Here is a 27078-nt window from a genome sequence, read left to right on the forward strand (position 1 = left end):
CTTGGTCGCTGTTTTACTTCTGATGATTATAATTTCCGATACTTTGTTCAGCAGGTGGAGAACAGTAAGCCGATTTTAACAGCCGCCTGTTGTGAAATAGTTTATGAGTCTTGATATTTAAAAAATACGGAATAGTACACGGAAGAAAATACAACACACCAACTATTCGTTTCCGAACCTTCAAATATTCGCCCACCCTATAGCAAATATGTTAGTATAGCTAAAGCCCTCCATACCCTGCTGGTAAATTTACTGTTTTGCTTCAGCTGCATGGACCAATATGAACGGCTAGGTAAATGATTTACTTCACGTTGGCTTAAATTGAAGTGTTTTTAGTTTACAGTTTTAGCTAGAATTTTAGTGACTTTTTTGTCTCACTTCAGTGGCTTCAGAAAATATTGGCAACACTAGACTAATGATTCTTAATGTGCGATTGAAAATCAGATTTGTCAGTGACAGAGATAACTTTCACTGACGCATTCTAAAGCCTTTTTTATTGCAGTGGCAATCGGGTAATCCGCAAGGGAGGCGATCTTTACAGTATGTGCCGCCCGGGCTCACGCCGAGTTTGCTTCGCCCAGTCACGAGCGGGAGGTTCTCCAGTGAAAATTGTGTAAAAGGAGGTATCAGGCTTTATCGTGAAGCACACGAAAAACGAACAAGTGCTGCAAAAGTCAAAGGGGCAAATTATATGCCCCTTTGACGCGCAACTTCTGTTGCTGGCGTGGCGTCAGTGGCGCCGACAGGGTAGCGGCGGCAGAGCGATCCGAGGCAGCACGTACTGCGAACATCAAAAGTTAATATGCGACGTCTGGCTAATATCTGTGGACAGGAATGCGAGAATTTAGGATTAAAATTTAGCATTAAAAATCCGGTTATGGCATTCAATGAAAACAGTGAACAGACAGTGTCAGTAGGGGGCCAGAAAATGCCTCGGGTAAACGAATACAGATATCTTGGTGTATGGATAAACGAAGGCAATAAATATATGTAAATACAAGAAGAAAAAAACAATGATAGCAAAAGGGAAGAGACAGACAGACAGACAAGGAACTTTATTAATGGTCCTGAGGAACCGGCGTTAGGGTACCTCCCTTTTCAGGGAGTCCCCGTAGCCGTCGCGGGCCGCACCCACGTCGGGGTCGGAAGATCGTGGTCCTCCGCCCTGTCGCAGGCCCTCTGGACAGCCCGTAGTTGCTCTGAGAGGTCGCCGCTCTTAAGGGCTGCCTTCCAGTCGGTTAGAGTGGTTAGCGATGAGTTGCGTAACGCAGGGCATTGCCAGAGCATATGGGACAAGGAGCAGTACGCCTCCCCACAGTCTGGACGAAGAAATGCGGCCATAATGGCCCATTGGTCGCTATGGGGATACAATAGGTACGAGGTGCTCCGGGGTATGTGGAAAGATGTAATAGTTATAAGGCTTACATTTGGAAATGCGGTTGTTTGCTTGAAGTCAAGGCTACGATTAGGACTCGATGGGAACCAGAGGTCAGTGGGGCGCCTCGCGTTGGGCGCTCACGGGAACATTACGAATTAAGCTTTGCAGGGTAATAAGGGCTGGACAAGTTTTGAAGTGAGCTAGGGAAGCTGAGAATAAAATTGATTTTGAAGAACGACTGAGGAATATGAAAGAAAGTAAATGGGTTGCGAGGGTGTTCAAGTGTTGTACAGAAAAAAAATATTGACTCACAGCGGAGGAAAAGAACTTGGAACCTTACCAGCAACTATGCGACCGGTATGGTCAGCAACACCGCAACAAAGAACGTCAAACGCAATGTGAGACAGATGCTGAGACGATCTCTTGGGCGGTGGCAATGGAAAATAAACCTTCTATGCGTAAGTTAATAAGAGGAAAAAAGGGAATCAGGAAAGAAACAATTTATAACTGAAATAGGGAAGCCCTTTACTTTTCGCAGCGAGATCAGGATGCCTTAGAACGCGTACTTGTAAAGTGAGGTAGAACAAGTCATAACAGCCATGTGCATGCTGCTGTAAAATTATAGGGAAACGATGGAGCACGTTTTATTAGAATGTGAAGACATCTGCCCGGCGGTCGGTTTAAGCTCCTCTGGCCTCCTTGAAGCGCTTGGGATCAGCGAGAGCAGGGGGAAAGCAAACATGTCCGCAATAGTGATTAGTAAGAGGCGATTGGAAAATTGGTGGAAGTAGGGAAACGACAAAAGACAGAGACATACAAAAACGAAGTTCAGGATAGGGGGTCAGAAAATTTGGTTTTGGGAATTCATTGTGTGTTTTTTTTTTATTTTCTTTTTTAACCTAGGTAGGACATTGGGCAGTATAATAACAAGAGCTTGGTGGCACAACCCACCGCCTCGTTCCAAAGGGGACGCTCATAACATTCATCCATCCATTTATTGTTTGGAAGGAAGGAAGGAAGGTAGGAGCGTCCCCTTTGAAACGGGGCGATGGCAGTTGCCACCATGCTCAGATTGTTATTTTGCCTTTTATTTTTATCTGTGTTGTGTGTTATTGAATTTCTCGATTTTCTTTAAATACATCTTCCTACCCTTTTAACCTTATGTCACCTCTCTGCTTTTGAGCCACCAATCCTCCAATCGCCTTTTGCTAATTTCCACCGCACCTTTATTTACATGACTATCATTATCTCTGAACCCTAGGGCCTCAGGAAGGGTGACTGTGGCCGCATCGACATCGGGGTTGATACCATCACATTTTAGTATGAGGTGTTCCATTGTTTCTACATATTTACCACACACAGTGCATGTGTCTTCTTCTTCGTTAAATTTCTTTTTATAGCTCCGCGTTCTAAGACATCCTGATCTAGCTTCAAAGAGTAGGGCACTGCCTCTTGAGTTATACTAAAACGCTTCCTTCCTGATCTGCTGTGTCCAGTCTCGATATAGTTCAACACTATGCTTCTTTTCCATTGAATTTATCCAATTTTTACCTTCCGCGTTTTTAACCTGTCGTTTAATGTTCTGTCTTTCTTCGTTCTCGTGTCTGGCATACTTACTGGTTAGCTTTCTAGTTCTTTTCCGCTATTGTGAGTCAACGCTCTTTCTGTATAGGTATTTAAACACCTTAGCTGCCCACCTGTTATCATCCAATTTCCTCAGACGTTTTTCGTATAGGATTTTACTCTGAGCTTCCCGTGCTTCGAATGACGCCCAGCCCATACCCTGTACTGCTTCGTTTGTGGTTTTCCCGTGGGCACCTAGTGCTAACCTTCCCACAGCTCTCTGATTTACCTCTAGTCTCGACTGAACGTCTGCCCTTAAACACAGGACCGCATTCCCGAAAGTAAGCCCCGGCACCATTACTCCCTTCCAAATGCCTCTCAGTACCTCATACCTGTTGTAACCCCACAATGCCTTATGTTTCATTATCCCGGCATCTCTTCGCCCTTTTGCTATTAGAGACTGTTCGTGCTTTTCCGTGTACATGTGCCCTTTGTTTATCCAAACCCCGAGATACTTGTATTCGGCCACTCGGGGTATTTCGTGGCCTTGTATTGTAAGCTCCTGATCAGTTGTATCGTTGAAAAACATCCCACCGGACTTAGCTGCACTAAAACTGAGACCTACATCGAGGAAACGCGTCACCTACTGGCAAACAAGAGCGAAAATATGTGTGTAGAGAATGAAGAGAAAGAAAGCAAAAGCCAGTATGCAAACTACAAGTACGTCGGCAGTTTAACAGAAGAGCAAAGAAAGATGCGCAACTCGAACACACTGTGCGGCATGCATCGCTTGATGAGTAGTTGCGGGTAGGGACATTTCCGGGGCGGACACTGGGTTCTGTCATGGAGCGAGCAAAAGAAAAGCTCGCGGAAAATGCCCACATGCGCAACCTTGTCGTAGTAGCAGGTGGGCTGCATGCACATCAGAACGGCGATGACATGCAACTGCCCTTCTCATACCACTTCAGCAGATGTAGCGGACGCGCCTATCGTTCTCTTCGCGCTGTTGCTTGCCTTAGCTTTGGCTTGGCTTGGCTCGACTCGACTTCGTTGGCAATGTCGACAAGTTAGTGATCGAACGCTACGGTTTGAAGGCAACGATCACATATTCTAGTGGAATTTAGCATATTGGAAAATAATTATTGGACAAAAGTGGGTTTGAGACGTGTCTTCCTTTTTTACTATCGTCATTGTCATCATTTTCAAATGACATTAGTTTTCGCCGTGTGACAGCGCGCTGTGATAATGACATTAATCGCAACAAATGTCATTTGTTGGAAATGACATTAGATTTGCCGTGTGACAGGGGTATAACTGACGTCCTAAACAGGAAAGGGACTGGACTAGCCTAGAGTTACTGTATATGCTGCCACAGGTGCTACCTGTGGTAGCATATACAGTAACTCTAGGCTAGCCTAAAGCCCCTGCATCCACGCGCCACCGCCGCTGCCGGCGGAAACGTGTATGGAGGGGCGTTAATACCCTGACACACGGGCAAAACTAAAGTCCTTTCCAGCAAACCCCTTCTGCTACTCTGAAGGACCCTTTGCAGAAAGGAGTTACGCCGATGACACACGGCAACGCACTGAACTTCTTTAGGTAGTTCCTCAGATGAACGCCGCAAGAAAAATAGCGCTGGCTGTTAAAGCCGCAAGAGAGCAAACATTCTTAAAAAACTGCGTATTTAATTACACTTAGCTACTGTAGATCCTAAAAATATTTTCTTTTTTCATTGGTGATGGCTAATAATGCTTACAGTCGTTTATTTTATTCGCGTTTTTGCGTTGTTAGCAGCCATTTAACTTGGTCCAGCAGCTATGTGCAGCCGGTGTTTTGCTGTGCCTGCTGTTTATTCTGGCGATGCCCACGTTTCTGTCATCCTTTTTCACGTCTTTGTCGTCCCTTCCTTTGTGCGCGCAGGCGTAACGCGTTTTATTCAATATGTTACTCCAACAACTGTGGTTTCTTCTGGGTATTTCCTGCGGGCGCTGATTGTGCAGTCTCCATCTCGCGACGCGAACACACCACATGCGCGCAGCAAACGACGACGACACTGCCGGAATTCAACATGGTGGCACTAGCGACGTTATGCGAGTGTTTGAGAGTATAGCTAGAGGAAATCTTCACTATTCGACAAATTGTATCACCGCTAACAATTAAAAGATTTTCGCAAGGTAAAAAAAATACCTATGGGCACCGTAGTTGTGTGGCAGGTTTCCTTCTATTGACGAGTTGTGCACGCTGTGTGCGAGAGTAACTCCTTTTCCGCTCGAAAAGTAGTTGCGCGATCTCCTTTCCCGAAAAGGAACTTTGCCGTAAAGGAGATGCTCCTTTGTCGTGTGTCACTGCACTTGAACGCCTTTCCGGTAGATGTCCCCTTACCTAAAGGACTTTAGAGTGCCCGTGTGTCAGCCCAGCGCTTGGCGAAAGGGGTGGACGACTTGCGTGACTTATCCCCTCAAATGCAGATCGTGGTGTGCACGGTGCCGGATGTGCCTGTGCGTGACAGTCACGTACAAAGAGCCGTAGTGGTTGCTAATGAGGTGATATGGAAAATGAGCCGAGAGAAAGGCTTCGAGGTTGTCGAAGTAAACAGGGAAGTGAGAAGGTTTGGTGGTTTTCAACGAGATGCGATCCACTTCAATTACAGGCTTACACGAGAAGTGGGCTGGCAACTTGCTGGTCGCGCTGTTGCTTTTTTAGGGGGCCCACGGGTAGGGTGGCTAGCCACCCTACCACGGGCGCTCAGGAGGCCAGAGTAGATAGTAATGAAGTAGGTCCCCTAGGGGAGCTCTTGCATTGCCCAGGGGGCGCTGCGAAAAAGGTGCTAAAAAGCGCCCTCTGTCCTAAAATGGGTCGTACCAAGCTCGGTCGTCTGCTTCGGAAAGCACGTTTACAATATGGACCCGCCACTTTCGGTTGTGTTGTATCACGGCCTGCAGTGAATATCGGGCGCCGAATATTTTTTCAGGAGTGGCACGCTGCGTAAAGGCAAGAAATTATGCAGTGCCGAATACGTGTATGCCGTTCAAGAATTAAGCGGCGAAGCTTTAGCGCGGTGTCAATCGCAAGTGAAGCAAGTCGCGTACGAAGTGGAACTTCAGGTAAGGCTTGCACGCTGCTAGATTCAGGCGCACAAACGCGAGGAAATGCTTTCTATAAATGAATCCACAGCAGCGATAAGCAGACATCATGTGTACGGAACTGCTCGAGCACACGACGGTACGCGCCGCGACGGCAGCGGTCTTTCGACACGCCGCGAAACGGCGGGTCTCCTACAATCTTTGTTGACTGCATGCCGCTAAACAAGTAGTTAGGCCTGCGTTGTAGTAGCGGCCATCTGTCGCTTTTAGTAACTGGTAATAACTGATGCAATGCATATGAGCTCGCACGTACGTGCGAATCGCGCAGCGCGAGCTCGTGCGCTGCTCGCTTGATGTAACTTTTAATGACAACGCTCGAAAATCGATCTGCTGTAATCAATACTATCTTGCTGCGCTGCCTCAACATGCTGGCTTGAGGTCAAGTATGAGCGCATTTAACTCTCTAACCTGTGCTGCTCGTAGTGGGGTAGTGAATTATCACCGAATCAACCCGGCCATTTGTGGTCATTTGCACACACCTGGGCACTTCACCACTTCGCACCGGTCGAATTGTTAATTGTTGCTGTGGCCGGGTTTCGAATCGTGAATCACCAGCCATGCCTGCTGCTATGTCGGTCTGCCGTCGGGACTGTAGGTGCAAAAGACCGAATTTTAGAACGCAGATCTATAATCAAGCAAGCTTCAAGACAGGTGAAGCAGTCAGCATGGCGCGAAGTTTCGCTTACCCAGCGCGACGAACTGCAGTTATACAGCGCACCCGACGCTCCGGCCGCTTCGTGAGGCCTCGAAGGGAAACGATAGAATCGGATGTTGGGATTCAGGCCTTCTGGTTCATGGGAGCCCACGACGCAGCAGTATCGACGGTGACGCTTTTTTCGATGCTTAGCTAGGTCCCTCCAGATCGGCGTCGCCGATTCCTTCTGCTTCCAGCATTACGTCCCACGACACACGGATAGTCCGTTTTCGTTAAAATATAGGCTGCGACCAGCTCGCAGCGTGGTCGATGTGGTCTGTGACAAGTGACGAGCCTTTTCGCACTCGCAACAGGGCAGAAAAAAGTGCGAATCGGCGCAAAACTCGGCCTAGAAACGTGCTTCGCCACAGCCAGGGCTCAATACGACCCAAGCTGGTACGACCCAAATGTCGTTTCCCGCGCCGCCACCAGGCGCCGCAACTATACCTCAAACTCCAGCGCAAGACGCCCATAGCATCGCCGTCAATAACAGAAAAAGGAGGAAAAAGGGAAAGAGAGGTCGCCATGCAATAGGCTACAGAAACATGCAGGGCGGCAGAAGAAAGGAAAAGTGGGCAGAGATTGAGGAGCAGTTAAATAGAGAACAAATAGGAGTGTATGCGGTTACAGAAACGCACCTTAGAGACTTGGAAGAGCCGCCAGTGATTGAGAATTATGTTTGGGAAGGGTGCAACAGAACTAAGTCGGAAAGAAAGGGAGGGAGAGGAATGCTCATTCATCAGGCTGGCAAATGGAAAAGAGTAAATCCAAATGTCAGGAGCATCTTTGGTTATCAGGTACAATGAGTGGGAAAAAAACTTGGCTGGGCGTTACATATTTGTGGACCGGAAATAATTGCACAGAAAAGAATAAAGAGTTAGTGGAATGCATAAGTGCTGATATTAAGGGCTTCGAGAATGATGCTGAAATTATTCTATTAGTTGACATGAATGCCTACATGCAGCATTTAGATGGCTATACCGAGAAGAACGGGAAGTCGATGCTAGACCTTTGTGAGCAACATAACCTCGTTATTGTGAATACAGGGTATAAGTGTGAAGGGCAGATCACGTGGGAAGTGGGAAACCGGCAATCAACCATTGATTACTCTCTGATGACAGGAGGAATTCATAAGTTGGGAGAAATGGTCATTGATGAGGAAGGGTATAAGAGCATAGGGAGTGACCATAAACGCATCATTTCGAAAATGGCATATGTAGTTGGAAAAGAGAGTAAGTAGTGCAAAATGGCCAGTCCAAATTTGAACACTGAACAAATAAGAAATATAGTCACTAGAGTCGAGAAAGCTTGGCAAATGGCCAAGTAAAGAGTGGGAATATAGTGAGCGTCTAAGTGTAATAACGACAGAAATATGGAAAGAGAAACATCTTCGTTGGAGGAGAAAAAAGAAACCGAATAGCTGGTGGAACATGGAGATACGAGAAGGGATCGCCGAACGACAGAAAGCATCCCGAGAGCGCAGGGAGACAAAGAAGGCGCAGCTGCCACAAGATGAAGTAGCCAGTAAATGGGAAATATACCGGGAGAAAAAGTATATGGTTCAAATACTGGAAACCTGCCACGAGTAACTACTTAAGAGGAAAAAACGAAATCAGGAAAGAAACAATTCATGATAACTCAAAGGAAAGCTCATTACTTTTCGAAGCGAGATCGGGATTCCTTAGAAAACGCACCTATAAAGCGAGATATAAGAAGGAAGAAGAAGCATGTGGTTGCTGCGGTAAAGCTAGGGAAATGATGGAGCATGTTTTATTAGAATGTGAAGATATCTGCCCAGCAGTCGATTTAGGCACCACTGGCGCCCTTGAAGCCCTTGGGTTCAGCTAGAGCAAGGGGAAGGTAAACATGTCCGCGGTGGAGGTAATTGGAAGATTGGTGGAAGTAATGAAATGACAAAAAAAAAAAACGGAGACGTACAAAAGCAAAATTTGGTTGTGGGAGTTCATAGTGTATTTTTTTTTTTTTTAACCTATGCAGGACATTAAGCAGTGTAATAGCAAGAGCTTGATGGCTCAACCCACCGCTCCGTTCCAAAGGAGACGCTCGGAGCATCCAACCCAGTTTCTCGCCTCGGACCACTCGCGCGTGCGCGCCGATGCGCTGCAACGTTACGCACAGGCCAGTCAACTCAAAGGTGCCGTTAGGAGTCGCGGTGAGGTTGAATGATTATCCACTCTTTTCATATCTGTGGCCGAATGTGTAGAACATCTGGGGGACCCTAATTCGAGACCCTCCAGCGTACACATTTTCCTTTTATTCAAGAAGGCAGAAACGAGGCTGGACACGCGTACCTACATTTGTGCCCCATAATTCCTGGTAAGAGGCAAAGTGCTATTAAAATACTTTATTAGAGCGTGTAAAACATTTACTAGTATACAGAGTGTTTCAGGTAACTTTAGCCAGAGTTTAAAAATATGCCGATGGGATCTAGGACGACGCCACCAAATGCATGTTGCTCACTTTTGTATGTAGTGCGTCAGACTATATTTTTGATTTTGCTGAATTAGATAATTAGTCAAGATTAATTAACCAGCTTCTGAAGCAACGAACTTAGGCAAATAATTCTTATTAGTAAGTTGTAGAGTGCTTTGGAGAACGTCCGATTAGACAGTTGCTAACTTTCTATCTATTAAGTGTGACACTTCTTCAGCTTGCTGCGCATGCCCGCGAAATAAAAGAAAAAAGTACCACGTGACATACGTGCTTGCGCGACGTGATGGCAGCACTCCCAAACTGTCCGCATACAAACGAACGTAGCATGTAGCAGGACGTGCTGCCACTTCACGAAGGCGTCGGCTGCTCGATTTACGCCAGCCACGTGCTTCCCTCGTTCATGATAGCAGCGGCAGCACACCCGGCAGCGTATTTCCAACTGCTCGTAGGTACAACGGGGCGTGGAACTTGCGGAGACGACGGACGTTTGCGCGCATGCGCGAGTGAGAGCGGGTGCGAGAGAGGAAATGTGGGGAGTTTTGATTCTTGAAAATACGACTCTGCCTAGGTACTACGGAGGAGTCCCTTGGGGCGCGGTGTATGCGCTTGTCCCTAGGCGCGCCGTGCCGGCAGAAGTCGCGGGGCGCGGTTGTGCTGAACTTAGCATCGCAAGTTGGCGGCTCGACGCAATCATATTTAATCGATCATGTTTTTACTAATGAAAACAACGTGTCATTATTTCGCATTATTGGCGGCGCCTCCAGGACGCCAAAGCGGCAACGGGGATATCAAAGCTAGAAGCCGGACTGGTCCGTGGGTTGGGGCTCGCAGAGGCCTGCGCGTGCCAGGGGAGTATAAGATCGGCTGTCCGCTATCGCGGACAGCCAATGTTTTATGCGAACACCCCCAGGCACGCTTCGGCCTCTGCGGCCCCAACCCACGGGCCGCCCGGCTTCCAGCTTTGATCCCCCCGCTACCGCTTGGGTGCCCCGGAGATCCTGCGCCGCCTGCTTTAATATAACCTCAGGTGCTCTCCTGAGGCCTCCGTTTGCCGGTTACATGTGCCCTCCTGGAGCAGTGCTTGTAAAAAATCCGATCTATCGTCGCGACGAAAAATTCGACCCGCGACTTATAAAACACCAGTCAGAACATTGTCCCTTCAGACACAGCGATCACCAAGCGGCGTCCGCGCCCACTGCCTCACCGCGCGGGCAGCCAGCGGCGGAGCGTATAAACCAACTCGACCGAACTCCGCAATGCCGGCATGTCAGGGGACAAACGAATACAACGCAGTCTAAGAAACCTCCTCCGTAGTGCCTAGGCTGAGTCATATATTCAAGGAGCAAAAGCCTCCAGATTTTCTCTCTCGCGCCCGCTCTTACTCGCGCCTGCGCAGAAACGTCGAGCTCCGTCAAAAGTGGCACGCCCCGTTGTACCTACGAGCAATTCTAAATACGCCACCCGGCACGATGGACAGGGAGGCGAGCTCTTCTTATTACAGATGAAGCAAATTTATTTATTATTTATTTATTCGCCTTTTTAAACAATTAATTAAAAAAGCATTGCCTACTGCTGGCCTCGTGACGAATTCTCTGTTGCAAGCATTTACGATGTACTGTCTGCGCAGTGAACGGGTCACAAAACCGCTTTATAAAAGTGGGCTTCCCCCCACTGTGCCTTTGAGTGCAGAGAAGCCAGCTTTAGACAAACACGCGTCCGGTATTTGTGTCGAAAGTAGAAAGCAATACAGGTGCGCCCGTGTCCACAGTCATCTGCACGTGTGTACCCAGTTGAGCTGACTGGGTTAAAATCGACATTCTAGAGCAAAGAAAAAAATGCGGATGACAAGATAAATACTCAAGAGGGACGACACGTCTGCTGATTAAAATGGTGCAAAAGGGTCCAGTGCATAAAATATGAACTTAAGGAGTTAGGCTGCCATTTTTCGACATTCTATAGGAAGCGTAGGTGACAAGGCAACAGCAACATTTAAGGTGTACAGCATAAGTGCTGTTATTTGATGACAAAAGCATAAAACCAAGCATAGCACGAAGCAGAAATGAGATTTTATTTATTTATTTATTATACCTCAAAGGTCCCTGAACAGGACATCACATGAGGGGTGGGCACATATTGAAGAAACGGCGTGTCAGTTTAGGTGGAAAGATGGTCTTCGATGGCAGATATGTGCTGCAACAGTTAGCAAAAGAGCATGGAAAATGAAGCGTGTAAAATGTAAAAAAAAAAACGAAGTACTGTATGTGTAGTAGAGTCAGGCTATTTAGTTTGAAGTCTTGTCGACGTTCCAGAGAAAGTGCACACACTCCATTCAGCTTGCTGTAGTAGATGCAGGTCACATGGTAGCTCTAGAGGCTGTGAGGGACCCCTTCAAGGGTTGAAGAGAGATGGCCAGTGTTACCCCCTGGCACCAACAACCCCTCTGCGTGCACACATATGCGGTTGTGCAAAACGAAACTATGGCCATCGTTTAGTTTCCAACCCTTCTCTGCGTATGGGGGCTGGCATGAATAATTGCAGTGGTTGTACATGCTGACGATGACAGTGGCTGTATTGGGTTGTTGGCGAGTCTTCTTCTAATATGTTGTAGTGCGTGCACAATGACATGGACCTAAATTCGAGAGAACTGCTTCTTGGCCTATTTGGTATTTGCTGAAAGACATGTTTGGCACAAATAAGACACATGCACAATGGAAGACTCATTGACACAGAGGAAGAGGACACGGGCGGCAATTGTGTCATTGTGTCTTCCTTTGTGTGTGTTTGTCTTATTTGCAGCAAATATGTCTGTCAACATGAACGTAAACGGCACATAAGACGTAATGCTGGGTGGTATCTCACGGTGCTTCTATGCAAGGGCGGCGCCAGGGGGGGGGGGGGGGGGCACAAGGAGCCCCCCCTCCAAATTTCCGCCTGCCCCACCTCCGGAGTGAGAATTTTATGGACATCTCCTGGCTCAAGCTTTTTGCCAAGCACTATGCATGCGACATCGAAAGCATTGAAGTAAAGTGCAAGCTGTGAAAACGGAGCTTCTTCGGCGCATAGAAGCCAAAAGGAAGTGCAAGATTGAGACACTGCTGCAACTGGTGACTGTCTTGGGAGAATATAAGCTAACCTTCGAAGAACTGCACAAGCTAGGTGTTATCGCCCTGACGATACTGGCGTCATCATCATCTTGCGAGCACATGTTTTCGGGCCTTCGAAGATTGAAGACTTATCTTGGCAGCAAGATGACGAATAACCGTCTGAGTGACTTAGCTGTGCTTGCAGTCGAGTGATCTCTTGCCAATAAGATAGATCTTCAGTGTACTGTCGACATGTTTGATGCTGCGCACCTCTAATCGACATATGCGTCTGCACTAGTATGCCGGTATAGTGATACCCCATTGTATCTCTGCGGCACGGGCATAGGACCGACACCTATACCAGTATTAGAACACCCGCTTTACCATCGAATAAATAAATACTGTCACAGCGCAGGCATTGGCATCTGTGGTTGTGACGAAACCTTCCCTGTCATCACTCTGAAAGACACTCCTTATAGGGTGCTGTTCCAGGCCATGTCGGTGGCATAGCTTGTGTAGTGAACAGTCTAATAGTCTGAGAGCTGTTATATGCATTTGTGAAACCTGCTGTACTGTATGGCCAAATGTCACATTGACTGAAATGCCTATTGTGTGCTCAATTTTTGCAGTTCTCTCCTCCCTTCTATTTGTTTTTGTTATTCTTTTCCCATGTACCCTTTTCGTTATTCTTTTTCCCATTTCCAGTGCTTAGGATTGCCAATCAGCGCCACAAAAGTGTATAATTTTTTTTAGTAATCTAGCGCATCTTCACCGAAGTTGGAATTGATAGGCACATTGCTTAGTGGTGTTAGTTCTCTCTCCTGTTGTGAAATTACTCTGCTGAAGCTATATTGTGATCTAGTTAACTGATGGTATTTTATTTTTGCTGAGTACCTGTTCTTTTCTTTAATTCTGTTTTTTATGTAAGTGCTGTGCCATGTATCACATAAATTTTCATTTTCTTAGCAGAAGCCCTGCTGTGTAAATATGCTAAATTTTTATTTAAATCTTACTGTGATGCTGGAATAGCTTATTCACACTGGTGGGTTTAGAAGGCCTTCAGCCCAGTTACACATAGCCAAACACAACGCCTAAGTTCCCCTCCCTGCTCGCCTCCAACGCCTCCCTGCTCCCCCGAAGGAACTCGCTTGTCATGGGTGCCCTCCCTGTCAAAAAATTCTGACGCCACCCCTGCTTTTATGCCCATTTTGTTTTTGAAAGCCTGTCTACCAAGCGTTCGGTTGCAGGGGTCAGTCTATCACAGGTAGTGTTGTACCATGCATGAATTCACCAAGGTAACGAACATTATGTTCTGCGAAAGAACGTGCATTGCAATATATTGCTGTCGTTTCTCACTTGTGCAGCTCCTCCGGCTAGGCCAACGTGTGCTAGGCCGCCGGATGTTTCGGGCACTAATGCGGAACACCTTCTACGGCCACTTTGTGGGTGGCGAGTCGGCATCATCCATCCAGCCCCTCCTGCAGCGCCTCCAGTCCTTTGGCGTCAAGGCCATCCTCGACTACAGTGCCGAGGAGGACCTCTCCGAGCAGGAGGCCAGAGAGGCTGAGATGGCGTACGTGATGGCCAACCTCTGCGTGCATTGACCTGCGAATGCTGGTGTTTGCTGGGGAACTTGGTTCCCACTTAGGACACAGTATGATCAGGGACAAATAGGGAAAGAATGTCACCTAGAGAGGATGAGAGAGCGTAGGAGCACAGGGCTGATATTGAAAAATGCAGACTTCCACTCACTTGGATTGATGGGCCATGAGGAGGAAAATTCAAGGGGTGAGATTGCTCCCTCCAGTTGCACCTGAAGAGAGTCATTGCAGCAGCGAGTGCAGCTGACAAACATGTGTACTCTCCCGTTCAGTATGAGCGGCAACACATTGCTGTTGGTCATCTGCTTTCCTTGTGGAGGAATAATACACTGGCCCACCATGCAGCTATTGCTTTATTATGAAAAAAAAAAAGTAGAGAGAGGAAAACAGAGAATAGTTGCGAATCTAAAGCAAGGGTGCGCCACGGCGACGCATGCTGTGCCTAAGGACGTCTGTGCTGCTCACAGGGCCAGTGTATTATTGCTCCACGAAGAAAGCAGATGAAGGACGACATTGCTCGAATGGAAAATCCCTTTCCTCTTTTTCTCAAGAGCACCCTCGTGGCCACGGCTGGTGCATTGCAGCTCATATTGAATGTATAGTATAAGCACAGATAGACGTAAGCACAGGAGGAGCCACATGTGAAAGGTTATTTGGGTGATTACCAGTCAACATGGTGCACAGACTCCCAAATGTTCAGTGGCGCACATTGCTCAATGCTACAGAGTGACTCAAGTTTAGCGGAATAAACGCAAATTGCAAGAAGTTCAGTACGATTTTGGAATTGTCTTGTAGGACAGTAGAATGAAGCCTTGATGTCTTTTCTCCCCAAGAATATTTTTCTACTGAAGCTGAAAAAAAACACAATTTACGTGTTTCACGCAATATTTGTGTTCAGTCAGCTATTGTCCATATGCATTACCATTTTGTTTAAGGGCCTATTCGGCTACAGTCCTGCATAGAGATTATGACGAAGCACAGCTCAATAGAATAAAATAGTGAAGTTGTTTGCAAATGCATAAATTAATTAAGCAGTGCTTAAAGTAAGTTTAGCTATTTCTTGACATGTATTCAGTGCTGGCCACTTACGCATAATGCTGCTGAATGAATATGTAGAAGAAATCATACGTGAGTAGTAGCTAAAATTTTTAGTGGAGTTCCTTTACATAGAACCACATGATATTGGGATTGAGCATGCTCTTGGCAACAAATGACTCAGCACAGAGCAGTGTGAACATACAAAAAAGGGCATTTATTGCTACAAGCAGCTGCTTCTTGATGGAGATACGCAGAGGAATGAAAACATTCTTACCGCACAAGAATACTGAGCGAGTGTTTGCCCATACCTAATACGGTCGCCTAAGTCATTTGCGGGTTCGCTTCTGCATACAGGAGTGCGTACACTTGAGAGAAATTGATCACATTTGCTTACGAATACTCACAGTATAACTAGAGGGAAATCTGGCACTGCGATTATTCAACCATCATGGGAATAATGGGAAGCACAGGCTTCGGATTGGCATTCTGTTGACTGGCGAACTAGTCTACAAGTATTTTTTGTCAGTTTTGGTAGAGTGTACTAGATTGGCAGAGTGGGTCCAACAAGGGCTCCGCGCTGAGGCATTTTTTATTGAAAATCCAGATGGCGCCACCATCGCCTTCTTCTGGACGCCACGCCCCCACGCGCGGTGGAGGCGCAGGTCGGCAGCGTCAGAGCGTGCCGAATAAAAGCACGGCCGCGGTCAAGCGCAGTGTTGCAGTTGCGTTCGACGATGACCGTGCCTAGATTAGCCGGAGCCACACAGTCAGATAGATCGTGTTTGCAGTTTGATTTACTTTTTAATCCTTATGTGCGTGTTTCATTGTGTAATGAGATAACGAAATGCAGAGCTCATATTCCGAAGAAATGGCGATCATGTGCAGTAATCGGATGACGTACAGGAATAAATGAACTGTATGGCATAATTAGGGGTTAAATAAAAATTGGTAAACCTTTGTTTTCTTCCTTTCTCAAAGCGATATATTGAAGAAGGATCGACATTTGGGCGAGTTGGTACTGGTTGAACATCTTGAAGGGGCAGCGCAAAAAGACGAAGACACAAGGCAGGAACGCACAGGACAGCGCTGAACTCTCAACTAACTTTATTCGAAGGCATACATACACTTAAGTACACAACCCATAGCCACGTGCTCTCCCATCTATGGCGTCATTATCAGTGCGCAAGCAAAAAACATGCAAAAGCATTTAATCTAATGCTACGCTATGAAGCGGCTTAAAAATTCAAATTCACTATCATGCAAATTTATCGATGGCATGCTTACACAGAGCGACCCTTTTTTTCTGATATAGAAGGCCTCAATAATCTCCCTCGTAGTCTGATTTTTGTGGGCAATACATCCAGCACACATGCGTAACAATTTTTAGATATGAGGCTCAACTTAACTGATACGCATGTGTGCTGGATGTATTGCCCAAGGTCAGAAAAACCAATTTTAAATTTTCACTCCGCACATTCCAAGGTTGTAAAAAACGGCATTGCGTTTTCGGTTTTATTTTCCGAACTTTCGAAATCGTGTTTTCACAAGACGTCTAAGAGTTTCTTAACACAACTGGAGCGTTTGAGAGCGGCAGGTTTTCGAGAGGATGCTATCCGCATGATAGTACAGAAGCTTGTTAAACGTGTGAAATTAGGAGCACCCTCAAGAATGAATAACCCAGAGCCTGCTGACAGGAAGAAAAAACTGGTTGTAATTCCATATCTGCATAAACTATCACATAATCTCAGGAATGTAGCTGGCAGATTTGATATAAAGGTTGTTTTTTCTGCCCCTAACAAGTTGATCAATATTTGTGGTAAGATCGATAGGAAATTGGCCCAGGCTGCCACCACTCATGCTGGGAAAGGCTTGACTGTTAAGCATACGTCCCCGTTTGTGCACTGTAGAATGGGAGTTGTTTACGAACTTCCATTTTCCTGCGGTCACATATATATCGGTCAAACAGGTTGTTGCCTCAATATTAGATTGTCTGAACATAGGCGCTCACTAACGGGTAATGCCTACTCGCATGTCGCGCGGCATTGCTCTGAGCATGGGTGCACTCCAATATATAAGAACACCACAATACTTTCCACGCAAAAAAATCAGACTATGAGGGAGATTATTGAGGCCTTCTATATCAGAAAAAAGGTCGCTCTGTGTAAGCATGCCATCGATAAATTTGCATGATAGTGAATTTGAATTTTTTTCCCGCTTCATAGCGTAGCATTAGATTAAATGCTTTTGCGTGTTTTTTGCCTGCGCACTGATAATGACGCCATAGATGGGAGAGCACGTGGCTAGGGTTGTGTACTTAAGTGTATGTATGCCTTCGAATAAAGTTAGTTGTGAGTTCAGCGCTGTCCTGTGTGTTCCTACCTTCTGTCATCGTCTTTTTGCGCTGCCCCTTCAAGATGTAATATATTGAACGCTAACAAAATTTCCCTGATGCCTGAATAACGGCAGCAATTTGACATTTAGGGAGCATGTGGGTCACATTATTCATTACGTGCAGCACTTTTTTTTTTGTAGGTTCATTGTGTGTTTTGAAGATATTTACGGAATAGCCGCTTTCTTACCTATTTTTATGCATCATACGCCTGAGATATAGTTGGTTTTCTAGATCCCCTGGGTGAATAAAGAAAAACACATTTTTTTATATTTGCTTAGATTAGGAAGCATGTTATCGGTTGTCTATGTCTTCGAGCTCGTGCAGATTTCCATTGTCACGTGCCTCCAATGTCAGTGACGGTTCAACTGACAGCGGGAGGGTTCTCTTTGATGACCAGCCTTCATCTGTTGCATGTGAGGCCATTCTTTTTTGTGTAGGTTGCTCGGGTGTAGGCTGCTCATAGAGATACTCCAGAAAATACGGCAAAAAGTTGTGGGTACCACATCAGACCGAAGCGCAGGCTTTCCATGCTGTGTAGATACTTTCTGGCGTTCAATGATATGCACATAATGCCTCAGTACGTACTTTACATCAGAGTGCAGCTCATAAATGGAATCAGTGACTTCCAAAGGACCGATCGGTGCGGTGAAGATTGAGCTCCCGCACGCGTCGCCTTTCTTCATCTTTAGGGACTCCGAAGCACGAGTGTTTGGCCTGTCCTTTCGATCTACTGTATATGGTTATGCAACACACTACACAACAGTAGTTCTTTCGCCGAGGTGTGCTCATCCTCTCATTCACTCTGCCAAATCGCCGAGTTATGAGACAAACTATAGACATATGCGAGGGCCGTCTGCGCGCGTAAACATCGTGCAGACGGCATCGTTTGACGGAAGTGAGGAACCTCAATTCATGGCAAAGCAGTAATTTTATTGTATTCTTATTTTTTTTGCACATACTAGGAACAAAAATTGACGAAACAAACAAAAGAACAACAGTGTGCTCAGTAAATGGTGGTGCGTCGAGCAGACGACAGCTTGGCGCCGCCGTAACCACCGTCGGTAGGCATGGTTTCGCCGCGCCGCTGAGGCACCGGATTGGCCGGAACGTCAGAAAAAGGAGGAGCGTTAAGAAGAAGGCGACTGCAGTGCCGCCACAAATTTCAACATATTTTGCTTCACTCTTACTGCTTGCCGAGGTCTCCGTTGCACCCACTCCTCCATTCTAGTACACTCTAGTTTTGGTTTCGCTCCAAGTGCAATTGCTATAACCTGCAGTGGGACAGTGCAACGCAAAGCTCTCTGCCTTTGTTATGCTGCTCGAAGTGGCGATACCGTGCTAGGCCAGCGGTTGGGACAATGTTTGTGTCGTGGTGTGGTGTCGAAGCCCTGACGAGAAAGTGACGGCACCGTAAACGTTGAAAGAACATTTTTTGACCGTTTGGGCCTTGGTTTGTTAAGTGTGTTAGGTTGGCGCTGTAGCGTTATGTGCTTTATGAAACTTCAGAATAGGAAAAAGAAGGCATTACTGATACAAGACATATACAGTTGTACTTCTAGTGGCTTAACAATCAAATTTCATTGAGGGCTTTATATGCATTGCTCGTTTATGTGCTCATTGAAATGCGTGTTTTAGGACTTTGAGAACAGAAACTTACTTGTGGTAGGAAAGGTTGCTGCCTCCTGGCTGTAGTCTAGTGCCACAAAATGTGTAAGTGCAAAGCCACACCATAATGCTGCACAAGTGGTATGTCAATATAAAATATAATGAAGCATACTCGTAGGAGGCCACTAGCGTCCTAGCTAGTACTGCAGCAGATGTGCTTAAAAGTACTTGAAGACGTTCAGCAATCGTGACAGCCAACGCAGCCCTTCTAAAGAGCGAGAGAGTTCGCAAGTGCCGGTCGTCTGCAAGAAAAGTCTCGTGTTTGCAGCGAGCAGGCGTCGTAGTAGACACTTGTTGTAAAAATAAATAAATAATGAATGATTCACTGGCGTTAAATCAGGAACAGAATTGCACAAGAATGCATACCCTGGTGTGCCCTGGTGATAAACCATAGTAAACCGTGCTTCCATCTTAAAGTCATACAAAGTTTATGTAATGTGTTGTACATTATATAACATACTGCAGAAATAAAATTAGATTTTACGCAATAATATTTGAGTATAGCTTCGTTTACTGCGCCACAAGCAAACGCCGCTAGTCTAAAGATCGAAGTCAGCCTGAAGCCTGTACTTCCCCATCATTCCCATGTAGGTTGAGGCAACGCTCAGGAGAGCCCCTGTAGACATTAGCGCCACATTTTCCTCTAGGGTATTTATTTAGAAACTCTATGGTCATACTCGATTCTAACGCGCATGCAATTTTCGGACCCGTTTTATCAGAAAAAAGGTGCGCATTAGATTAGAGTAAATACGATAAATGGCCTTTCTTTGGACCTAAACAACTATGCCAACGTCAACAATTATGGGGAAATACGCAGAACTGACACCATAGAAACAATAATTTAGGAGGTCCTCGAGATGATTCTACAGTAAAGTCTGATTTTGAGCTAGTTGGTAAGGCAACATCTTTGAATGACACAGTACAAAAGAGGGGACATGGTAGGTGGCAAAGAGGTGCACAGAGCGCTGCTATCAGCCCCTGCAGGCTCATTGTGTTGGTGAGCACACTGTTCATGAGCTACAGGACCCAGCAGTACTGACATGATGCAGCTGGTAATGCTTCTAATACTTCACTTTATTTCCTTAAGGACGGACTCCACAAGGGGGTGTTACATAAGGGGTGGGTTATAGAGAGATGTTACAAATGCCACAGGTTAACAAGACGGGTGCATGGATACACTTTGAATAAAACATGATGGACAGGTGGTTGAAACAATGTCATGGGGAAGGCCATTCCATTCTGAAGCTGCGCGGCAAAAAAATGATGCAGAAAAAGTTGTGGTGCCAGAACGGGGTCGGGTGACTTGAAGTGGATTGTGCATGCGGGGGGGAAGTGCGCGCGGCGGGAGCGATGTAAGGTGGATGGCTGAAAGAACTGTGATAAGACTTGTGGTAAAGTGATAGTGTGGCGATCCTGCGGCGACACTAAAGAGTGGGCAGACCAGATTCATTTTTTAGGGATGACACCCTGATATCATATCAATAAGAAGAATGAATGAAGCGAACAGCACAATTTTGCACTGCTTCAATAGCGTTAATCAAATAAAATTGGTGAGGTCACCAGATGGGTGATGCGTGCTCAAGTTTGGGCCGAATGAGCGATTGGTAAGCCAAATGTCTTATGTGGTAGGGTGAGTGACACGGATGACGTTTTAGAAATCCGAATGAGCGGTTAGCCGATGAAATGATATTCGTGACATGCATGCGCCAGGAAAGATCAGGAGTTAGTGTTACACCAAGGCATTTATAGGATTCACTTGTTTCAACTGGTATATTAGCGATTTCGTAGGGAAACTGGAGCGGATTTTTGTGGCAGTGGAAGGAAACTAAATTACATTTGTTAGGATTAAGGGTCATTAGTCGCAGTTACACTAGTCGAACACTTTATGAAGGTCATTCTGTAGGGCTATTTGTTCAGATGTGTTAGTTATTTTGCGGTAGATAACACAGCCGTCAGCGAACATGCAGATGTTGCATAATAAATTGTTAGGCAAGTCGTTGATATATATTAGAAATAAAAGCGGGCCGAGGACAGATCCCTGCGGCACGCCTGACGTTACAGGGAGTGAGTTAGACTTAACATTGTTAAGGGAAACAAACTGAGAGTGGTTAGTCAGAAATTGGGCGATCCAGTTTAGAATGTCAGGTGGCAGATTTAGTTGAGAAAGCTTCATTAGTAAACGCTTGTGGGATACTTTATCTAAAGCCTTGGTGAAGTCAAGAAAAATAGCATCTGTTTGTAGGTTAGTGTCGAGGTTAGCATTCAGGTCGTGAAGAAAAAAGGCTAGTTGGAATTCACATGAGGGGCCTTTTCGAAATCCAATTTGAGAGGGATTAAAAAAGCTGTTAGAATCCAGGAACTGCATGATTTGAGAGTATATGATATGTTCCATGAGTTTGCAAGTTTAGTGATATGGGGCGGTAATTTAGCGGACAGTCTCTGTTGCCTGCTTTGTGAACTGGAATGACCTTCCCACACTTCAAGTTGTAAGGGAAAATTCCTGAGTAGAGTGACTGGGAAAACAGCAATAGTGAAAATTTGGCAGATATGTACTTAGTGTCTTTAAGAGCTTGGAATTTATTTCATCCGTACCAGTAGAAATTGACAACTTCATTTTTTCAATTAAGGACAGGATACGAGAGAAACTTATGCTTATCACCCGCCGTGGTTGCTCAGTGGCTATGGTGTTAGGCTGCTGAGCACAAGGTCGCGGGATCAAATCCCGCGCACGGCGGCCGCATTTCAATGGGGGTGAAATGCGAAAACACCCGTGTACTTAGATTTAGGTGCACGTTAAAGAACCCCAGGTGGTCGAAATTTCCGGAGTCCTCCACTAGGGCATGCCTCATAATCAGAAAGTGGTTTTGGCACATAAAACCCCATAATTAATTGAACTTATGCTTATGGGTGGCATTTCAGGTAGACCAACAGAAAACAGTTCTGTTTCAGTAGAGTTAGGTTCTTCCATAAAGACAGACGAAAAGGCTGCATTAAATATACTGGCACTTTCTGTTGTAGCGGGTGGCAGAGTGACGGAGACGATCCAAAAGCACGTACCGCACTGTTTTATTTCAGTGACAGCAAATTATATATATAGGCTGCTTGCCTATGACGTAACATAAAAAGAACGAATCATGTTTGACGCGTGTGGCACAGCACTTCATATCACTTCTCCCTTTCTTTTAAAACTTCAGTCTTTGCACGGGTCTTCGTTGTCGGGTAGACCTCCGTAAGACCGGCGGACTTGGGGGACAGAGAGCCTGTTCGGCTGGGAGGGACGTTGGAGGTGTTGTCAAAGGAACAGGCGCGGCGCCAGTTGCTTCTGGAGTGGCCAGGCTGCACCGGCCTTCTGGCGTGGACGTGGGCCGATTCTTGTTGTCCGGGCTGGGTTGAAGGGAGTCGGGAGCCTCCTCTTTTGGGGTCACGGGTGACACAGGCACGCGACGGAAAATTTGGTCGAAGTGACATCTGGCTAGGCCATCTGGAGTGTCGACCTTTACAAGGCGTGAACCCTCTGTGCTCTTGACGATGCCTGGACGCCAACGCTTCCCTTGGCCAAAGTTGCGCACCCACACCTGGTCGTCGGACTGGAATCTGGGAGGCTGCGAGTAACTTCGAGGTAGAGACGGGACGCAAGTATCCAAGCGCGAACGAATTTGGTAGTTCAGCAGCATCTCTGAAGGAGACTTGCCGCACGGTAGTGGGGTACGTCGATAGCCTAGGAGCACTCGCGCTAGTTTTGTTTCGAGATCGTTCACCATCGAGTGCTTAAGAAGGCCATCCTTTATTGTGTGGACCGCACGCTCCGCCAGACCATTAGATTGTGGGTGGTACGGCGCACTATGTAGATGAGTTATGTTGTTGACAGTCATGAATTGGGAAAACTGCTGACTTGCAAACTGAGGCCCGTTATCTGATACAACTGTTTGCGGCTAGCCAAAACGCACAAACAATTCTCGAAGCCGCGCGATTGTGACTTCTGTGGTCGCCGACTTGACGGGAAGTGCCTCAATCCATTTAGTATGCGAGTCGACGACTATCAACAGCATGCGTCCCTCTATCGGTCCGGCGTAATCAATGTGAAGCCTTGACCATTTGGTGCCCGTTTCTGGCCAACAGATAGGAACCTGTCGATGGGGCATTGGCTGAGCTTGTACACATGAGATGCACGAACGTGCAAGGCTTTCGATCTCACCATCCAACCCAGGCCACCAGAACAGCGTCCGAGCCAGTCTTTTCATCGCAGATGCACCCTGGTGTGACCGATGTAGCTCAGCGAGCATGGAGACTCGCGCTTTGCGGGGTACGACGATGCGATGACCCCAGTAGAGCAGGCCTTCTACGCTTGACAGCTCCAGTCTTCTGCAAAAATAAGGTTGAAAGTGATTGTGACACGGTGACATGCGTTTAGGCCATCCATTCAGTACAAAGTGCTGCACAACGCTAAGGTTTTCATCTCCGTTCGTCAGCACCCGTATGGCATCCGCTGGCACGAACAAGCTGTCAAGGGTCTCTGAAGACAACACGTATTCTGGTAAGGTGCCCGATCGACAAACGTCTGTTATCGGCACGGGCAAGCGGCTGAGTGCGTCCGCATTGGCGTTTTCCTTGCCGGCCTTGTAGTCTATGCGGTAGCTATATTGGCTTAGAAACAGAGCCCATTCAACCACTCAGAATGTGCTATGGGCGATAATATGCCTTGCTCTGCTAAACGGTCCAGCTCAGTTTCCACTTTTTCACGAAGAGCATAAGGAATTGACCGCGCCTTGTGGAACTTCGGTTGGGCGCCTTCTCGAATGTGGAATTTCACAGGTGGCCCCTGAATGTTTCCCAGTCCTGGCTCAAAAAGGGCAGGAAACTCGGTCTTGAGGCTGTCGGGATCTGCTGACGTCGATTGAACCCTAGCGAGAAATCCGGACGGCAAAAGCGAGAACGCTTGGATTAAGTCCCTTCCGCAAAGGCTGGGACCCGAGCAACCTGTAACTATCAATGTGGCAGGTACAGTCTTCCCCGCAAAATGGGCTTCAAGGTGCAGTTCACCGACAATGGGTAGCTTGCCCAAGTAACAGCTGAGCGTGTGTTTGCATTTCGATAAGCGTGGCCAACTCAGACGGTGCTTTAGATACACCTCCTGCGGAATGATAGAAAACGGTGATCCCGTGTCAATAATCATGTTCAAGGGCACGCCACCCCAGTGGATAACTCTGCGGAAAGCCTGGACCAAAGATTTCTTTTCCCGTGATTCCTGCAATGTGAAGACTGATGAAATATCGCCTTCCTTCGTTTCGGATACAGCGCTCTCATAATGAACTGCGTTAGCGATGCCATCGCGCCTACGACCAGCCCGGAGCCCCGACTGGGAGCGGCATTTTCTTGCGAATTGTCTTCCGACAGCGAAAACACTGATCCTTTTTGTGCGGACAGTCGCTTGCTTCGTGATCGTAGTTTCCGCAGCGTGCGCAATCAGTATGGTTTTGCTTATTTTTGGTGAAGGTCTGATATCGGCGCGATTTACTCGCTATAGTGCACACCGCTGCCTCATTATCAGGTCGAGTCATGGCGCTTACTTCGAATGCGGCTGTCTCTGCTGCTATGGCAATCGTTTCAGCTTGGGCAAGTGTGAGCTCAGTTTTTTCAAGCTGCGTCTGCTGCACTGCCCGATTCCGGATGCCACAAACAATGCGGTCTTGAACATACGGTCCAAACTGGTGCCGAAGTGACAATTATCCGCAAGCTTGCGTAGCTCAACAACATAGTCCCGGACAGATTCGCTTGCAGCCTGATCCCTTGTAAAGAACTTGTAACTTGCAGCAACCTCATTAGTCTTCGGCGCATAGTGGTTATTTAGGATGGTAAGTGCGTCCTTGTAACTCAAGCCATTTACTTTCTGGAGGGCGCAGTGTCCAGCAAGAACGCCTACCATCTTCGTTGACAGTGTCGAAACCAAGAGCGCCCTTTTCTTATCATCTGTCAATATCATTTGCTTCAAAAAATGCCTCCAGTCGAGTCAAGTAAATATCCCACTTATCTTGATTTTCGTCGAAACTTGGGGTACCGAGGTTCGTAGCCAGGGCCATGACCGCCGATGCTCCATAGACTCGATTGCTTTCAGTACCCAGCAAGACTCGCAGCGCTTCCGAGACGCCACTGTTTGTGGCGGGGGTTCTGCGGGGTGGTCACCCTCGTCGCCACTGTTGCAGCGGGTGGCAGAGTGACGGAGACGATCCAAGAGCACGTACCGCACTGTTTTATTTCAGTGACAGCGAACTATATATATAGCCTGCTTGCCTATGACGTAACATAAAAAGAACCAATCATGTTTGACACGTGTGGCACAGCACTTCATATCACTTTCTGAACAACTTGCTTCTTGACCAGATTGATTAGTAAGGATAATGGGAGGGGTGTCATGTAGGTTTAGAATTTGCCAGGAACATTTGGGTGAATCAGCAGGGATTTTTGGCAGCTCATTGTGAAAAAATGAGTACTTGGCGTTGTTCGCTTCTCTTAAATATGCTTTTTCTGCAATGTTGTATTTGTCCCATGCGCAAACACTGTTTCTAGTCTTCGTGACACGAAAAAGGCGTTTCTTCTTGTTTTCAAGTGATTGTAATGACTTAGAAAACCAAGGTTCTTGGCGGGTGGGACGGAAAATTACCTTAGGGATGAATTCATCAGCTAACCGATTGATTTTGTTTTTGAAGAGTAACCAGTTTTCGCTAATAGGTCACTCCCAAAAATTGTCCTGAAACAATGGAAGAAAGGCATCAAGTTCACGAATGATGGCCGCATAGTTCCCCTTGTTATATAGTCTCATTGCTTTACTGCAAGCTTGACATACTTTTGGAACAAATGCAAAATTAGCGGGAATTACTTTGTGGTCACTTATTTCATTTAGTAATGTTATAGAAGACAGGCTGCCTGGATCCGTTGTTAAAATTATGTCAAGAATATTGGCGGTATCACGAGTGACTCGTGTAGGTTGTGATATCAGCTGATTGAGATTAAAGTTTAGGCAGACGTAAAAAAATTCGTTAGCTTCTTTTGCATTGGGTTCTGACGAGGTTAGGTTCATTCAATCGATGTTCGGAAAGTTAGTCTCCAAAGAGAACAACACAAGCAGTTGGGTATTTGGTCGAAAGTTTGGTTAAAATACTATAAAGTTCGCGTGAAAACTCTGGACTACTTCTAGAGGCCTGCGGCAAAAACCTAAGAGCACCGACTGTGGTGCGGAACGACAGATCAACCATAATATTTCAAGGTAGGAGGATATTTTTATAGCAGAGCATGAAAGTTTTTGTTTGCAGCAATGAGAACGCCCCCGCTACGTGTGCCAGGACGATCGTTTCTAAAAAGATTAAAGTTGGGCAAGTCGGATAAAACTTCACCGTCGATGACGTCAGAAGTTGACCACCTTTCAGTTAGTATAAGTAAATTGCTACTGGATGAAGATACAAGGTTCGACACGTGGTCGCGTTTAGAAAGAAAGCTGCGAATGTTTGCGAAAATAATTGAAAAGAAAGATTAGCTTTGTGACCAAGAACAGAACCATTTAATGATCTGGGGTGGGAAGGGGGTAGCTACAATTTTTCTTCTACAGTTTCAGTGGCATCGTCGAATACGTAACTTTTGGAGCCCATAGATAATGTTTTATACCATAAATAAAAGGACCAGATTTTTCTTTAGCAAAGGCATGAAGGTGCTTCCGTGTGTTCTGGGCATGAGGCGAGAAATCTTCCCCAATGCTAAAATCTGTATGTTTAAGTTGAAGACCATTAGCAAGAACAATTTCCTTGGCTTTGAAAGAATTAAATTTTACTATTATGGGGCAGCACCGGTCTCGCAAGTGGTGACCAAGACGGTGGGCATGCTCTATTTCCTTTGATTCAATAGATACTTTGAAACGGTCCCTGCAGAATGCAGTGACTAGCTCCTCAGACTGAGCGTTAGTCTCGGATGGCGTGTCGTCCACTATGCCGTAAAACAACAAGCTGTTTCATCGGGAGTGGTTCTCCATGTCGTCCAGCCGAGTCTCCAATACCGAAACCTGTCGAGCAGTCTGGGAGG

General features: G+C 46.4%; 1 protein-coding gene across 1 annotated transcript in view; it reads left to right on the plus strand.

Annotated features, from left to right (window-relative positions):
• The window catches only part of slgA (proline dehydrogenase slgA), a 339042-nt gene that overhangs the window by 186892 nt on the left and 125072 nt on the right, over positions 1 to 27078 (plus strand). Inside the window, exon 2 of the mRNA XM_050183796.3 lies at positions 13680 to 13888. Within this exon, the coding sequence (XP_050039753.1) occupies positions 13680 to 13888 (209 nt within the window). The remainder of the gene's footprint in view (positions 1 to 13679; positions 13889 to 27078) is intronic.

Source organism: Dermacentor andersoni, chromosome 3, assembly GCF_023375885.2.
Source record: "Dermacentor andersoni chromosome 3, qqDerAnde1_hic_scaffold, whole genome shotgun sequence".
Lineage (NCBI taxonomy): Eukaryota > Metazoa > Arthropoda > Arachnida > Ixodida > Ixodidae > Dermacentor > Dermacentor andersoni.